The sequence below is a fragment of the Lissotriton vulgaris genome, chromosome 7, assembly GCF_964263255.1.
Source record: "Lissotriton vulgaris chromosome 7, aLisVul1.2, whole genome shotgun sequence".
NCBI lineage: Eukaryota > Metazoa > Chordata > Amphibia > Caudata > Salamandridae > Lissotriton > Lissotriton vulgaris.
In genome coordinates this window covers 1,752,510,964-1,752,527,876 of record NC_141695.1, presented here as the reverse complement: position 1 = coordinate 1,752,527,876, position 16,913 = coordinate 1,752,510,964, and the positions used below count along the sequence as shown (strand labels likewise).

General features: G+C 47.0%; 1 protein-coding gene and 1 pseudogene across 1 annotated transcript in view; one reads left to right on the top strand and one right to left on the bottom strand.

Annotated features, from left to right (window-relative positions):
• The window catches only part of MEGF8 (multiple EGF like domains 8), a 399,920-nt gene that overhangs the window by 221,070 nt on the left and 161,937 nt on the right, over positions 1–16,913 (bottom strand). Inside the window, exon 24 of the mRNA XM_086933057.1 lies at positions 1,326–1,548. Within this exon, the coding sequence (XP_086789183.1) occupies positions 1,326–1,548 (223 nt within the window). The remainder of the gene's footprint in view (positions 1–1,325; positions 1,549–16,913) is intronic.
• LOC147706577 (heterogeneous nuclear ribonucleoprotein K pseudogene) lies at positions 13,119–13,990 on the top strand (annotated as a pseudogene).

Below are 16,913 nucleotides of genomic sequence, written 5' to 3'. Positions count from 1 at the left end.
CCAATTGTTACAGTACAAAATTACCAGCAGGTGAGTACCCCAAAACATGAAAACCATGTGTTGACCACCCAAAATGGGGTCCTGTGCAACAAGCTTGCATACTACCAAGCGCAGTGAACCCTTCTTCCAATTAGCACTCAGCATTAAGGGGTAGTCCCAATATATCTCCACACATTGTCACACTCACAGTCAACAGATTCCCCAAGCGGTCATGCCTCGATTTGTTCACATTGATAGTGCAAAGGAGCACCCAACTTACACAAACTGTGGGTGGGGTAGTACCCCATCTTGCACACCCACAAGATGAAGGTGGGGCGGTGGCATATGCCCCATCCATTGCTATGCTCAGACTAACCATGCCCCCCACTCTTAGCAAGCTGAAGAGCCCTCCGTACCCCCAACTCTGGTCCTGCGCACACTCCCCATGGTCGGAAAGCCACTTGAGCTCCGCTTTCCTCAAACATGCGCAATGATGAGATGGCCTCTGAAAGCCTCATCACTTCTACCACAATGTTCTTGGAAATAGGCCTTAAACCACTTACCTTGTATTGCGACGAACCATGCACAGATTCTACCTCCTCTCGCATACAGCTGCGCTTGTCCCGCGGACACTCACAAATCAAAGACCTTGCTAGAAGTGCCACAGACGGGTAGGTGAAATCCGCCTCCAATGTCACTCACACCCATAAGGGGAGAGGTGTGGCGCCGCGGCCAGAGCAACTGACGTTGGAATCTGGGGATCACAGTTCGATCCCTGGTGCCGGCGACAGATTAGCCCAGCACCATGTGACTCTGGGCACTAGCTTGCTTAATCTTCCCTACAGCCCCCAGCGTCTGGATACCCTTACGGGTGATTGTTCGCACTTTACAAATGTGGATTGTTACTATTATGTAGTGGGGGCAGGTACCTCCACCAATTGGACCCACCTACATTCGTCATGCAACTTGCCAACCATCTGCTCTACAACAACTGCCCAGCTAACACTATCGAGCCATGATGCTCTCCGGTACAGAAGGCAGAAGATTCTTCCCCTTCCCCCCTTCCATTGATCACACTCACAAGGCAGAGAGCACCCCCATCCCTGCCGTCTCTATACTCATCCGATAGGGTGCCATCCACCCTCCTTATCATCAGAGGAATTGTAACACTAGTCCCACTTCCTGCTGCCCTCGCCCTTGTCCTGTATATATTAACCAGCCAGGAAACGTTTTCAACCTGCAGCCCTGTTTGCACTCACGAGAGAGGGGGTCCTACATCTGCCATGCTTACACTCACCGACCGAAAGCCTGCACACTTGCGACCCTGTCCACCTCATTACACTCACCAGGCAGGGTGAAGTGATGTTCGGCTGCACAGTCAGGCTGATGCTAGGACAGGACATCTCAGTATCGCAGGGCTCCATGGTGTCCGAGGTGGAGAGCACCCAGACACAGTAGGACAGACCCGATCCAGGAACGCCGCTGGCCCTCAGGGAGCCCAGAGCAGATGAGGAGATGTTGGTGAGGAGGGAACGACCGTCACATTCCCTGTAACAAGTTCCTTCATTCCTGTTGAACAGAGAGGAAAAAGAAACACCAGAGAAGAGGATGTTAAAATAAGAGAGATAGCATCTCAGAGGTGATCTGGAGTAAGAAGCTTAGGCAAGATCCTAAAGGAGCAAGGCCTGTAAAAGAACCGTGCTCAGAAGATGAGCAAACAGAGCCCTGGCAGATGAACTTGGAGTGGTCATAGAAAGAGCTGGGAGCGACCCGGGGAAGCTGAGCTGGGAGTGTTCCCAGGAAGGTAGCTGGGAGTGCCCCGCGGAGGCAGCTGGAAGTGACCCTGGAAGGCAGCTGGAAGTGACCGGAGGGAAAGGGGGGGGGGGCAGCTGGAAGAGACCCGGGGGGGGGGGGGCAGCTGGGAGTGCCCCAGAGTTGCAGCTGGGAGTGACCCAGGGTTGCAGCTGGGAGTGACCCGGGGAAGCTGAGCTGGGAGTGTTCCCTGGGAGTGCCCCGGGGAGGCAGCTGGAAGTGACCCGGGGAGGCAGCTGGAAGTGACCGTGGAGGGGGGGGGGGCAGCTGGAAGTGCCCTGGGGAGGCAGCTGGGAGTGCCCCAGGGTTGCAGCTGGGAGTGACCCGGGGAGGCAGCTGGGAGCATTTTGGGAGATATTTGGGAGTGCCCTGGAGAGGTAGAGGGACAGGTAGGTGAAACTACCCCAAGGATGTAGACAGAGGTGCCCTAGGGAGCTAGCGGGAGCGGGCCCCGGAAAGGAGCATGAAGCTGTTGAAGTCTGAGTGAGTGAGGCTGTTCCACTTATGGTTAAAATGTTTACTTCCCAACCAGGATACCAGTGTTATAATCCTGACTGGCAATTTCAATATATGTGGTGGTCCTGGATAAACCCCTTAATCTGCTGATATCCGATTAACTTTTTTCAAAAATTGAGAGCGATTATAAACCTGATGAGCTACCGTATTAAGCGCTGTACAGGGGTTAAAATATTCCATTCTGTACATTATAAAGATATTACAAGTCAGAGAGGAGTTCACTAGTGGATCGGGCCAACGCTCTTGAACTTCAAACACAACACAAGTAAATAATAGCAACAACCACAGCAAGCATGATTATCCAATATGAGTGTACCCAGCACAAGACTCACAGACATCACAAGTGCCCATCATGCACAGACTGAATTGTAGGGCCTTAGCTCATGCTGGAACCACCCTGGGATGCTTGTGTTCCGGTTCAGGAGAGACCAGGCCTGGTAGTTCAGGCTGGACTTTTCCCATGAGCAGCAGGGTCACAATCGATTTGCAGGATTGGGTCTGATCTGAGGTGACATAACATAGTGGGGATAAAATAAACTGGGATGCCGCTGAAGTAATTACCAGTGGTTGAGATACATTCAAATATTCTACCTGTCTTTTTCTGGCATTCCAACAGAGTGAGGGGAGCGTGCATCATCTGGGGGCTGAGCTAGCATCGACACAGGAGATGGAGACAGACTGGAGAGGGCCCGATATACATATATACACTCCTAGAAGCCCCCTGCCACCTCACCCAACCCTTGAGGGTGGCAGTTAGCAACAGTGGGCCAAGAACTACTCTAACTCAGCATCCAGAGAGATAGAAAGAGCTCGATAGTAGGGACCCATGGATATTGGATACGGGGCAGGCAACTAATTGGTAATCTCAACATTCCAGCGGGCCAGCTCTAGTGCCTAGAACTGTATCAATGCACCCCGCCTCGCCAGAGGCAAAGTCTACTGGCTCTGCAGAAAACATTGTCTCCTGCTCTTCCCCAGGAGGAGGTTGAGACCAGGGCATGAGCCGGAGGTACACGCAGGTGGACGGCATCCACCCCCACCCACTTTTTTTCACAGGCTGAACGCCGTCCACTCACCCAAGAATTTGGGCCCAGCTGAATAACGTGCTAAACTCGTCCAGGTGTAATTTGTGAACATCGGGACACCTTCAGCAGCATCTGCCCGTGGTCTGCTTTCCATCTGCAAGAATCATCAACAAGCAACAACATGCAGGCGGGGCCGGGGCTTTCTTATTTAAGACTCCTGCTCGGCCCATAACAAAGGTTGAATCTGATGGGTCATCAGGCCTCCTTATGTTTGAGTCTCTTGGCTGGGAGCAGCCAGGAGCCTCCCAACTGATGCAAATGAAGCAATGGGAAACAAAGGCTCACACCTTGTTAGCCCTGCACACATACTTAAGAGAGGCAGCTTTTCACTTTCTTCAGTCTCTGTTTAGGAGGTATAAGTGCACTGAAAGAACATCAGATGTGTCGGTCTTTCCCAGTATTTACACAAACCAAATTGCATTTATATAGAGCTAACTTCCCCTGAGGCGGCGTTGAAATTATTTAAGTACCACTATTTTTTCTTGTATAGCCCTACTCATTTCAATGCAGGGTGTCAGAGCGCTTTACATCAACACATGCATATTACAGGTACAATAAATGATATTCATTGGTAAATGAATCTACAGGATGTGTTACATAAAACTGGGGGATTGCAAGATGTGGAAGTCACATATCATCTTCTGTAGCTCACTGTGCTATTATCCTCCCAATAAAGTTGTGGCTTGTGATGCCACTTTCTATGATTCACAATTCCTGTGATGTCATGTACGATGTCGCAGGCGTGATGTCACTTGAATACTGCCAAACTAGGTCAGTCCCCCCACTTCTTTTTTAGGACTTGTACCCTGGGTGAGACACTAGTCTACAACAGCGAGATAAAGCTCAAAGCATTGCAAGCCAGCACATAAAGCGATGAGGGAGCAGGTGAGAGCCATGGACCATTGACGCTTGGGTTACAACCTGCATCCTGCCACAAATTTTGATTCTCAGTGTAGATTTAGTCTTTTGACAACATAAAATGGTCGTAGTGCAAAAACAGGCTGGAATAAGGACCAGAGGAATCACCACTAGACGAGACCAATTAAACAAACCATCTCCTTTTTTGGTTTTCTCAGTGCGACACTGTGTGCAGCAGGTATGCCAGTCGAGGGCATCACTGTGTAAGATCTCAGACTACATCTATTCCTTGCTTTTCTCTTTTCATCTGGAAGCATAGAGGATGATGTAGAGGGCTGGTAACAGGTCTTCAATGTAGAGACAAATATAAGACAAAGGCTGTTTTACCAGTGTTTACTAAACATTGACAAGGCGAGGTATTCCGAACTAGGATCCAGCCAACAACAAAAATATCTTATTGTCTATTTGATGATTTCTAGAGGCAATGACATCTGCACGCTTGTCTGGCTATACTTTTCAGCATCTTTATGTCAGGACGTGAAGGCCTTGATGCCCGGCAGGAGTGTTCAAGCTTTTCAATGCTGTTCATCGACAGGTCCAAGGCAGCAGTTCGTCTAGAGTCCGGTGTAAAATGAGACCTTCCAGCAGGAGACTCTGAAGAGGCTCCACAGTAATCATTATATCTGAAGTGGATCCCTACCAAATCCTTTTGTGTCCTCCCCAACCTGCCCCAGGGCTGACAGGGGCATTCGTAAACTAGTTTTGTCAGGAGGAAAGGATTCCCCAATGACTTGCTTACTTTACTGTCTGTTTAGTGCCACAGGAGGGACACTCATGAATAGTGCAGGAATTGTCCTCTGTGAAAAAAAGCTGGCAAATGAAATTTAATCAATAAAGGCCCTTATCATAATTAAGGCTCCCTGTTTTCCGTATTTACTGATTTTTACAGATAAATACCGACAGAAAACATTAATTTTCTTGTCTGTATTTATTTTAAATGTGGATAAAAACAGAAATAGGGTTGCTTTTTGAGTAATTCTAAATACTGTCTGCCATGCATGCCAGGCCAATATATGTGGATTGATAGATAAGGGGGTTAAAAAAGAATGACATTTCAGTAAAGAGGCTTCAACAGCAGTAGATTAGCACAAGGTTGATACTGACATTTGCATATTTTCATTTAAATGGATTGATTTATCTTCTACAGGTGTTCACAGCACTGCAACCTGACAGAACGAGTGCATATTTATCAGTTAACTATATGTGGAAATATACCAATGTCAGCTTAATTTTTGCACAAATCCCAAAATAAAAATGGATGAATACAGATCAAATGAGCAAAAATTAAATATGGATAAATAAATGGAAATGGCAAAAAAATAAATACCATAAAACCGAGAGCCCTAATTATAGTGTAACACGAAAATATGCTAAATGATTTTTAGTTGAGAGTTTTAACTGCAGAAAAATAAGACAGCAGGTTCAGTCTGTGGGATTAAAGGCATAATGCTATCGTTGAGGATACCGGCCTGCTTTTACTTGATTCATTATCTAAAAACATAACCTGCTACTTTAGAGGGTGCTAAACTCTATATTCACAGTTTACGGTGTTAATAAGATGTCTTTTTCTAAAGGAATGAAAGGAAAATGCTAGTATGCACCTGTTCTTGGCATGTAGAGCTGTAAAGTCACATGCTGTGCATAGCTCGCCATCTAGTGTTGGGTCCAGATGTTTGCACTTTGGTTTTCTTTGAAGAAGTCTTTCCAGTCCCGAGATGGGTGGCGACTCCTTTCGGTGATAGTGTGCATGGGCATCGACTATCTTTAGATTGTTTTGCCGCAGAGGGTGATGATGGAGTTAGTAAGATTAGTAAATAGAGATGTCCATGTATATATGTATCTAAGTAAGATAGTCCTGGTATAGGTACCAGGGGAGGGGGGCGGGCGCATGGGACTATGGCTCTACATGCCAAGAACAGATGCATACTGGGTAAGAAGCTTTTTATGTTCGAGGCATGTGAGCTGTAGATCATATGCTTTTGCATAGACTACATAGCAGTGATGTCCCAAAGCAGTGGCTAACCTGTAGCTGTTGCAGCTGTTTGAAATAGTGTACGTAAAACTGATTGACCCACTCTAGCTTGCTGTTTAGCTAAGACATACACACAGTAGTGTTTTGTAAATGTGTGTGGTGTAGACCATGTTGCAGCTTTGCAAATGTCATCTATGGGTGTATTTTCTAAAATTGCCCTAGAGGCCCCTAGTTTGCGAACGGAGTTCGCAAACTAGGGGCCTCTAGGGCCCTATTAAAGTGCGTTTTGCTTTAATATAGCATGTTCAATGCACTTGACTATCCACCATGCAATACCTGATTTTGATATAGGATTGCCTTTCTGTGGTGGGGAAAAAGCAAGAAATAGTTATTTGGTCTTATGGAAAGGTTTTGTCCTTTCAATGTAGTAGAGTAAATGCCCATTTCACATACAAGGTGTGTAGAGAATGTTCTGCCACAGAATCTGATTGAGGGAAGAACACAGGTGTGAGAAAGTGCCATCTTTCTTGCATGGCAAGCCCCCACTTTTTGCTAAATGGTTGATCTACTTTGACTGAGTGTGCCCTGGGTTCCTGCCAACCAGGTACCCAGGGCCTGGGTTCCTGCCAACCAGGTACCCAGGTCCTGTGTTCCTTCCCTAAAACTGTGTTGCAACCTAAACCCAATTGGCCTCTCTGGCCACAGGTCAGCCCCTGGTAAATGGTACCCTAGGTACCCAGGGCACTGTGACCTGGGAAGACCCCTAAGGGCTGCAGCACTTATTGTGCCACCCTTAGGGCCCTGTACCTTGACACCCACACACACTGCCTTTGCAGGCTGAGTGATTGGTGCATAACTAAACAGAGTCGACATGGCACACATCCCTGTGTGCCATGCCCACAAACCCACTGCACTGGCATACCTCAGTCACCCCTCTAGCTGGGTGCCCTATGCCAGTGGTGTGGGCACAGGTGCATGGGCCCTGTGCCCCTACAGAACCCAGAGCCATTCCTGGGCACTGTAAGTGCAGTGATGCCATTAAGAGTATATGGTGCTGGGAGGTTGTCATTACGAACTCCACAGCACCATAATGGCTTCACTGAAGACTGAGAAGTTTGATATCAAACTTCTCAGAACATTAAACCCACACTGATACCAGTGTGGGATGTAATCTAAAATGCACTACAGAGAGATGCCCCCTGAAACCTAACCTACAATCCACATCTTGTCTGAGAGGCTGCCTAGGCTGCCACACAGCAGACATGTTGCTGGACCCCTGGGTAGAAAGCCCTCTGCTCTCCTGGGCCTGCAACAATGCACATCCTGGGCGAGGTGCTAGGTCTCCTCCCCCAGGATGGCCAGGGGGACCCTTCAAAGGCATGCCGCCTTTGTGAGTTTCTCCAGGCCACTTGCTGTACTCAGCAACTGGTCCCCACCGGTTCTGACCCCCAATCTGGCGGGAAACCCTACGTGAGGAAAGGGGGTGTGCCAACCTGTGCCAACTCCAGGCGAGGTGAAGCACAACTCCGGGCTCTAGCCATCTTGAGGATGGGGAGCCCTGCCCAATCAGAGATAGGCCCCTGCCCCCTCCCACAGGGCAGGAGCAGGATAGGGGGTGTACTCACCCCAGGGCAGGGACACATTGTCCCCTGCCCTTGCCCTACCGGTAACACCCCTAAATTTTGTATTTAGGGGCACCCTGAACCTTCCTTCCTCAGATCCAGATTTGAAAGCAAGGAAGAAGATCAAGAAGAAGAAGACCTGCCGTGCAGCTGCCAACAAGAGGACAACACCAACTGACTTGGCCCCAGCCCTACAGGCCTGTTGACCCTCGAACCTACTAAATCCCAGCGTCTCCTGCGGGCAGCCACCTTGAAAACCCTGGAGGACCTGCCTACCTTGAACATCTTAAAAACTGGGACTCCCATGAGCAGTGGTACTGCTCAAACAGCAATATCCCTGGTGCCAGCCAGGAACCGTGAATCCAGCCCGCTCTGCACCTGCCGAGCCCGGCCTGTGCCCAAGCGGATAAAGACCCTGAGGACGTCCCCCCAACGATTGTGACCTGAAATCCAGTGCCCAAGGACCCTCCTCGACGACCCAGACGACACCTGCAGTCTCACAACAGGAGACCCCTCCAACCGCGACCAGCAGAGAGTAAGATTTCCCGACGTCAAAAGACACCCGGCGCCCCCCAGCCCGCTGTGCCCAACTCCTGGGTGTCTACCCATCCTCCAAGATCCCAACTTAACCCTCGAAGTGTTGGTCGCGCCTGAAAAATCTCTGTCCCCGAGCCTGCAGCCTTTGTTCACCTTCCAAGATCTCCATTGATTAACATTGAGCGCCCGACGGCTCAAAAGCACACTACACCAAGCCCCCCGAGTGGCCCTGGCAGTGCAACCTTTGTCCTAATCTACTTCCCCATTTGCCCTGAACAAGTGACCAGGAGCCCAGCTCCCACAGCCACGTGGCCTGCTAGCCAGGCCCCCTGCCTCTCATTGGGTAACATTGGGCCTAACTACCTCTGTACCGGCTGCCCCTGGGGGTGTACCAACTGTACCTACCTGACTGTGGGAGACCCCCGAGTCTACGCCCAGAACCTTAACTCTGGCAGTTGGGAACTTACCCAAAAGCCTATAACTCACTTTTCTTCCATAGGGTAACATTGACTGGTTTCACTTGGAAATTCATTTAAGTGTGGAGTTTTTAAAATTTTAAATATTCATCTGGAATCAGCTGAACAACTAATTCCGATTTACTCACCTGTTAGCAGGAGAGAACCCAGTGCTGCATCTTTTAGCCCAGCACTGACCCTGAAATGTAATTTTACCTGTACTTACCAGTAACTTGTATTTCCTTCCATAGGAACCCATTGTCTGGTTTTCACCAGAAAAGTTCTCGTGTCGATTTTCACAAACTACAAATATTCCTTAAAAATCACCTGTATGATTTTAACGCATTCTTTCAACTTTTTACAGGAGATGCACCGGTGCTGGACCCAGGATCCACCACCGAGTAAGAAAAAGTAACTATAACACTACTTACCCACTAAATGAATTTCCTCCCATAGGAGAATCTCGGTTATTCTATGTGAAAAAGTTTCTAAGTGTCAACTTTTAAAATACAATAATACTCCTTAAAAATCACTACTGTAACCAAAACGCTTTTACTCAACTGTTTACAGGAGATGTCCCAAGACTGAATCTAGGATCCAGTCCAGTGGTTAGAAAAGTAATCAATAAAGTAACTAATTGCATTTAACTAGAAATTACCATTGAGCTCAATGTTGCATTGTGTTTGAAATTGTGTTGCCAATTGCAACAACTGTACCTGCTGTACTTAAAAGACTATTGCCTATTTGCAAAGTATTTAAACTAAAGTAATACATTCTGAGAAAGTATATTTTGATACCTTGTTGGTTCTAAAATAAAAACGACTATATATTTTGATAAAAAACAATTGGCCTAGAGTTCAGTTCTTGAGTGTGTGAGACAATTTGCTGATTGAGTGCAAACAAATGCTTTACACTGTCCTCTGATACTGTCTTACTGCTCGACCAAGCTACCACTTTAGGGCGTAAGGTTCTATCTAACTTTAGCCTCTCCCAAACCTCTGGGGACTGTGGACCCTGTACACACTGTACCTTACTTTGGTCCAGTATATACAGAGCCACTTTCTTACAACAGGCAACTCAACAGATTGGTTGATATTAAAGGCAGAAAGGAATTTAGGTAGGAACTTTGGGTTGGCTTGAAGAATCACTTTGTTTTGGTGTACTTGTAAAAATGTTTCTTCTATGGTTAGTGCCTGAAGCTCAACCACTCTCCTCCATGATGTGATAGCTATGAGGAAAGCTACATTCCAAGTGAAAAATTGCAGTTCACATGTATGCAATGGCTCAAAAAGTGGACCATCAGTCTGGTAAGGGCAATGCTCAGATTCCACACTGGAGCAGGTGAAAGTCTAGGGGGAATGATTCCTTTAAGTCCTTCTATAAATGCTTTAATAGCGGGCACTCCACTCTAAAAAGAGACAGCAGATGATGTATGTTCTGTAGATATGCAGTTATCGCAGCAAGATGTAAGCATATGGATGTGTACGCTAAACTGCTACGCTGTAGGTGTAATAGATAGCAAATGACGTTTTGTATTAAAGCATCAAGTGGGTTGATTTGATTGTTATTAGAGTATATAACAAACCTCTTCCACTTTGCTGCATAGCATGCGCTTGTGCTAGGACTCCTAGCCTCTTTGAGGATGTTCACACAGTCTGGCGTAAGATTGAGGTAGACAAACTCTACATTTTCAGGTACCAGATCGCAAGGTTGAAATGACTGGGATCTGGATGTCTTATATCTCCATGGCTCTGAGTGACGAGAATGGGAGTGAAATGCAGTTGTTGGTGAGGAACTACTGATATTTCCAACAGGGTTGTTAACAAGGGTTGATGGGCCCATGTGGGAGCAACTAGGATTAGTGTCAATGACTGCTGTTTGAGCTTCCGAATCGCTAATGGAATGAGTGGGAGAGGCGGAAAAGCGTAGGCAAATATCTTTGACCAATTCATCCATAGTGCATTGCCTCTGGGCAATGGGTGTGGATACCTGGATGCAAAGTTTGGGCATTTTGCCTTTAGGTGTGTGGCAAACAGATCTATCTCTGGGAAGCCCTCATTTGAAAGAATGGGAGGGGTTCCCATTTGTGCATCCGGTGTCGTTGACGACTGAGAAAATATGCAACCTGGTTGTTTACTCCTGGAAGGTGTTCTGCAAGGAGATACATTTTGTGACTTATAGTCCATCTCCAGATGGTCTGAGCTAGTTGTGATAGCTGAAGAGAATGCACCCCCCCACCCCTGTTTTTGTATGTAGTACATTGCGGTCATGTTGTCTGTACGAATTAGGACTGTTTTGCTTACTAGATGAAGTCGAAACGCTTTAGCGCACCTGAGGTATTTGCAGTGAGCAGGGTGTGTGGGAATATTGAAATAGGCGTCCTCTAAGTCCTGAGTGGATAGAAAGTCGTCTTGTTGAAGTAGTGGGAGCACTTGCTGGAGTGTGACCTGGTGAAAGTGGTCCAAATGAATGTATAGATTTTGTTCTCGAAGGTCTAGTATCGGCCTGAGAGAACAGTCTTTTTGTGGATTTTAAAAAGTACAGGGAGTATACCCCGGTGCCTTGGTATCTTAATGGGACTGGATCTATAAAATGTTTTTCCAACAGAGAGAGAACCTCCTGCCTAAGCAAGGTGATGTGTTCTTGTGAAATTGTATGTGATCTTGGAGGAATCTTTGGGGGAATGTCTGTAAGCTCCAGGCAGTAACCATATTGGAAAATTTGTAGTACCCACTTGTCTGAGGTGATTGAATTCCAGAAAGGTAGGAATTGAGAGAGACTTCCCGACAGGAGTGGAATGATTTGGGGGTACCGGAAGGAAGTCAGTGTTTGTTTGCAGGGGAAGTGCGTGTGGAGTTACCTCTGCCTCTTACCTTACCGTTGTTTCCTCTAAAACCTCCCCTGAAAGGATGATTGGTTGTTACCCTTTTAAGAGGAGGCGGGAGTTCCAGTGGATACAGTTTTGGGTCCACCTCTGTAAAAAGAGCGACAAAAGGAACCCCTATTTGTAGATGACTGCAAACCCCCCTTAGACCTAGCGACCTCTGTGTCTTTTTCCATTTTCTCCAGCGAGGTATGAACTTCTGGGCCAAAGAGATGTTCTTTATCCAAAGGTTGATTGAGAATGGATATTTGCGTCTCAGGCTTGAATCCTGAGATTCTCAACCAAGCATGCCTGTGCAGGAGAACGCTAGTGTTTACTGCACAAGCTGCCGTGTCGGCTGCGTCTAGGGCACATCTGATGAAAGTATTAGTAATGAGTTTGCCTTCCTGGATAAGATCATTAGCCCTAGCCTTATACTCATCAGGGAAAAATTGCAAGAGCTTTTCTAGCTCATCGTAATGAGCCCTATCGTATCGGGCCAACAAAGCTTGAGTATTAGCAATGCGCCAATGATTGGCCACTTGGGAGGCTACTCTTTTGCCAGAGGCATCAATTAGCTTGGACTCTTGGTCAGGAGGAGGAGTCTAACCTGTAGTCTGTGAGTTCGCTCTCTTGGCAGCATTGGAAACCACAAAAGAGTCTAAGGGCAACGGACCTTTGATCTGAGTGGGATCAATAGGTGCAGATTTAGACTCTTGCTCCACCCTAGTTGTAATAGTTATTGCCCTTACAGGATCTTTGAATATTTCATCTGCGTGCTTGAACATTCCTTTAAGCACTAGCAGTGTATGAGTGGCTTTCTGAGTGGAGCTTAGGGTCTCAAACAGAAAGTCCTCTTCGAACGGCTCCTGATGCAGCTCCACCCCGTGATATATAGCAGCTCGGTTAAGTAGCTCAATATAGCCAATGTTATCATCAGGTGGAGAGGGTCAGGACGGATATAAATCAGGGTCATTATCCGTGTTTGGGTCAGTGTGATAATCCTACCAGGGGTCAATGTCCTGTGGTCTATCCTGATCCTCATCCCATCCCCATCATCCTGTGGGTCAGGTGATCGTGGGGGTGGTGGTTAATTTGTGGATGTGATGAGTAAGCTGGGATCAGTGGGGGAAGGAGGTGGAATGTATGGTGGAGAAGGATTAGTACCCACACTTTTCCTTTTGAGAGGAATGTGGCAATCCTCTAGCTGGTCTATTTTCCATTTTTTTAAAGGGTGGCATGGCTATGTCCTGTACCTGGGCATATCACCAGCTTTTTCGGTTTCGGATTTGATGGCGGGGCATCGGACCAAGGCTCTTGGTGTCCTTGTCTTTACTCGCCAGTTTTATCGGTGGCCGCGTGAGGTTGCAGCTACCACTACAGAAGCATTCGGTGAAAATGGAGGGCGAGACAGACCGCGAGGTTGAATGTACCGAAACCAACGGCAAACGCCCTGCTGACGACACCGAGGAAGAACAGGCGCCTAAAAAGCCTCGCAGCACTGGCGAAAAGGTAGACGTGCGCCTAATGCTTCAAGTCCGGAAAGCTGGACCAGTGATTGGAAAAGGCGGCAAAAATATCACAGCGCTGCGAACAGACCACAAAGCCAGCATCTCCATTGCAATGGCCCCAAGCGTATTCTGAGCATCAGCGCCGATAAAGAAGCCGTTGGAGAAATCTTGAAGAAAATCCTCCCCACATTCAAAGATTTCGGATATAATGCGCCGCCTCAGAAGCAGAAAGCAAGCGACATAGACTGTGAAGTGAGAATGTTGATTCATCAGAGCCTCGTGGGCGGCATCATTGGTGTGAAAGGAGCGAAAATCAAGGAGCTGAAAGAGAGTTCCCAGACCAGCGTGATGGTATTCCGGGAATGTTGCCCCCATTCAACCGACCAAGTTGTTTTAATTGGTGGAAAAGTAGACAAGATTGTGGAGTGCATCAAGGTAATCCTGGACGTTATATCGGAGAATCCGATTAAAGGGCGAGAGCAGCCATACGATCCCAATTTCTACGACGAAACCTACGATTATGGGGGCTTCACAATGATGTATGATGACCGCGGAGGGCGGTCCATGGGGTACCCGCCTCTGGGGAGAGGTGGTTATGACCGCATGCCACCGAGTCGGGGCGGTCGCTCAATGGCGCCGGCAAGGAGTGGTTACGATGAATACGACAAATATGACACGAGTCCCCGCAGAGGGCCTCCTCCTGCCAGGTCACGGTGGTAGCAGAGCGATCTTTCCTCCATCGCCATCTCTAACTGCCAGGGGTGGTGCGCCATGAGGACGGTGGTTAATACGACACGACATACTATAAAGCTGGGCAGCCCTGGTGCATATGATACAATGGACGTGTTTTTTTTTTTTTGTGTCATCACAGCGCAAGTATCCATTCCAGATTTGTCTGTCTTTGTAAAGGTGAAACAAATGTGCCATGAATGTGGAGCCTCCGTTAACGCAGACGAAACACTAGAAGGGTCTGAACATCCGATTGTTACCACCATAGGCACACGGCCAGGTAGACTTCCAGCAGAACGGTGCCAATCAGTATGCTGAAGAATTCTCTTGCTTTGTGTTCTTGCCGATTTGAAGGGCATAGTCAAGGCTTCTAATGTACATTGTGATTCTTAACACCGGGACACTACCAGCTGCAGTTGAGGCAATCTGGGAAAGGGGGCTGTACATTAAGCAGTACTATACTAAGATCCCTACACTTTTAAACGTGTGGCGGTTTGCTTTGAAATGAAAGTAAAAATTTTTATTCTAAAAATAAAACCATTTGAATAAAAAAAAAAAAAAGTGCCGAAGGTGGATTCTTCAGTAACAATGGGATTGTCACAGAGAGATGTTTCGGTTTCGGCATGGAAGGTGTTGGTTGGGCACCAATATGTGGCTGATTCGAACCAGAGCCAGAAGGCATTTCTTTGTGTTTCGGTGCCGGGCAGAGGAGTGACCAGAGCCTTTTTGTTGAGAGGGCACATGGGATTGTTACTCATGGTACTTCTTCTTTCATGTCGGAGTCTGTTTCGGACACGGAGATATGTTCTTTTTCTTCCTCGGCTCCTAGAGCTTGATGTTCTGTGTCGGAATCTTCACAAAGGATGTCCAGTGCGGATCCGCTTTGATGTTGCATCTCGTGACCGTCGGGCTCGACGTCACGAGATGCAACATCAAAGCGGATGACCAGATCGAAATGACCAGCATGCGCCGCAGTCTTTCTCGTCGTGTTCTGGGGATAGGCAGAGGTTGCGTGGAAATTTAGCATCACATCCGGGGCAGAGTTTGAAAGAGTCATTTCCATCGACTGCTAGCGCTGTCAGCGTGGTTAGGCCAGGATGCCATCTAACCTCTTTTTAATCTGTTTTGTGAATACATATGTATCATTATATTGCTATTTTTATCAATTGTGACTAATGCACTAAATTTTAATATTTCTTTTTTATCAAATTAAAAAATTACACTTTTTTTAACTGAACTAGTTTGTTTGTTGAATCTATTGCGTACTTTCCTTAGTGTATGCCTGGGAGTGTTATTTTTCATACATTATTTACCCTGTCCCAGGATATTCATCCTTATCAGGGGGTCCTTGTTACCTACAGTCTAGGCCAGGAAGCCCAACACATGTTTTCCGATCAAAGTTGTTTTGAGTTGAGACGATAGGCGAAGAATGGGAAACCGCGATTAATAACAATACCATCAACGGTAGTGGATTGCGCGTCGAAGGGGTCCAAGAAACGGTGCCGAACCGGAGCACAGCAATACACATCCGAACCCGATGGCAGGATAAAACTATCTAAAGATGGAGTCGAGGCCCATGCGCAATATCACCGAAAGGAGGAGTCACCTACCTTGTGAGTGGAAAGACTTCTTCAAAGAACAACAAAGTGCAAACATCCAGGCCTAACTAGATGTCGAGCTATGCACTAGATGTGATCTACAGCTCACATGCCTCGAACATGCATATTTACATTGGTGTAGGAAGCTGGCCCTGTATATGGTATAACTTTAGCAGAAAGGCACATCCCTGTTCTTATTGGGTCTACTCAAATTCAAAATGGAGAATTTCTAAGAGAGGGGTTCACCTCAAGTCCTTGGAAAACCTAGGGGTGTGCAAGCTAAGGTAAAGACTCCTACTCTGCTTACTAATTTTGCCGCTTTCCTGCCACCAAAATTGGGGTTTGAACGGGGAGGAGTGGGGGTGAGGGGGGCGGAAATCTCCACTAGTTGGAGATGCTCAATTCAGCACTTCACAAGGTGAGAGCCTTTGAGGCTCACCCCCAAGTGCTGCTGTTCCTGAAATGGGGAATGTGTGAAGCAACCCCACCCAGAGCAGGCTTACTTTCTGATCTTCAAGAGAACAAAGGCTCTCACCCCATGAGGTCTGAAACCTGTTTGGTGCTGGCTGGCAGGGACCAGTCAGCCAATACACTAGAGGTCGGTCGTTTCTCTGAGAAGCGCGCTGAGTGCATTTTAATATGGTATCAAACATCTCTGTATAATGAACCCAAACTTCTCAGTCTTCAGTAAAGCCATCACGGAGCTGTGTATTTAGGAAGCTGGCTCTGTATATACTATACCAAAGTAAGGTGTAGTGTGCACACAGTCCAGTGGAACCCCAAAGGTAGTGTGGGCGAGTAGTAAGGCTTTATCAGAGGGTAGTGTTAAGCATTTATTGTACACACTCAAAGACTGAACACAGACCAATTTGTTTGTATAAAATTATTATTTAGTTGTATTTTATTTCTAGAACCAAGCCAGGCATGGCCTGGTGCAGGTAAGTGAAATTATACTTTGCTAGAATAAGCAACTGAATACAGCTGAAATGCAGTAGAAAGCTATTTGTTTGTTTACAGGTAAGTCAAAATTACTTTTCAGTATAAGATATCTGGTCCCTGCCTAGACATGCTGGTACCACCTGGCTTCTCCCTAACCACCAAAGAGAGGTTAGATCAGCGAGGAGGAGGGGTTGCTATCATCCACAAGGATAGCTTGGGCATCTCGGAAACCACCTCTTTTGATTAAGATTCATTTGAATGTTTATCCGCCATCATCAAGACCAAAGATAATGATTCTTTACTGTGTAGCTCCTGTGTATCCAAGTCTACAGGGTCTTCCAGATTGAAGTTAAAGTCGCCCATTATGGAGAAGGATC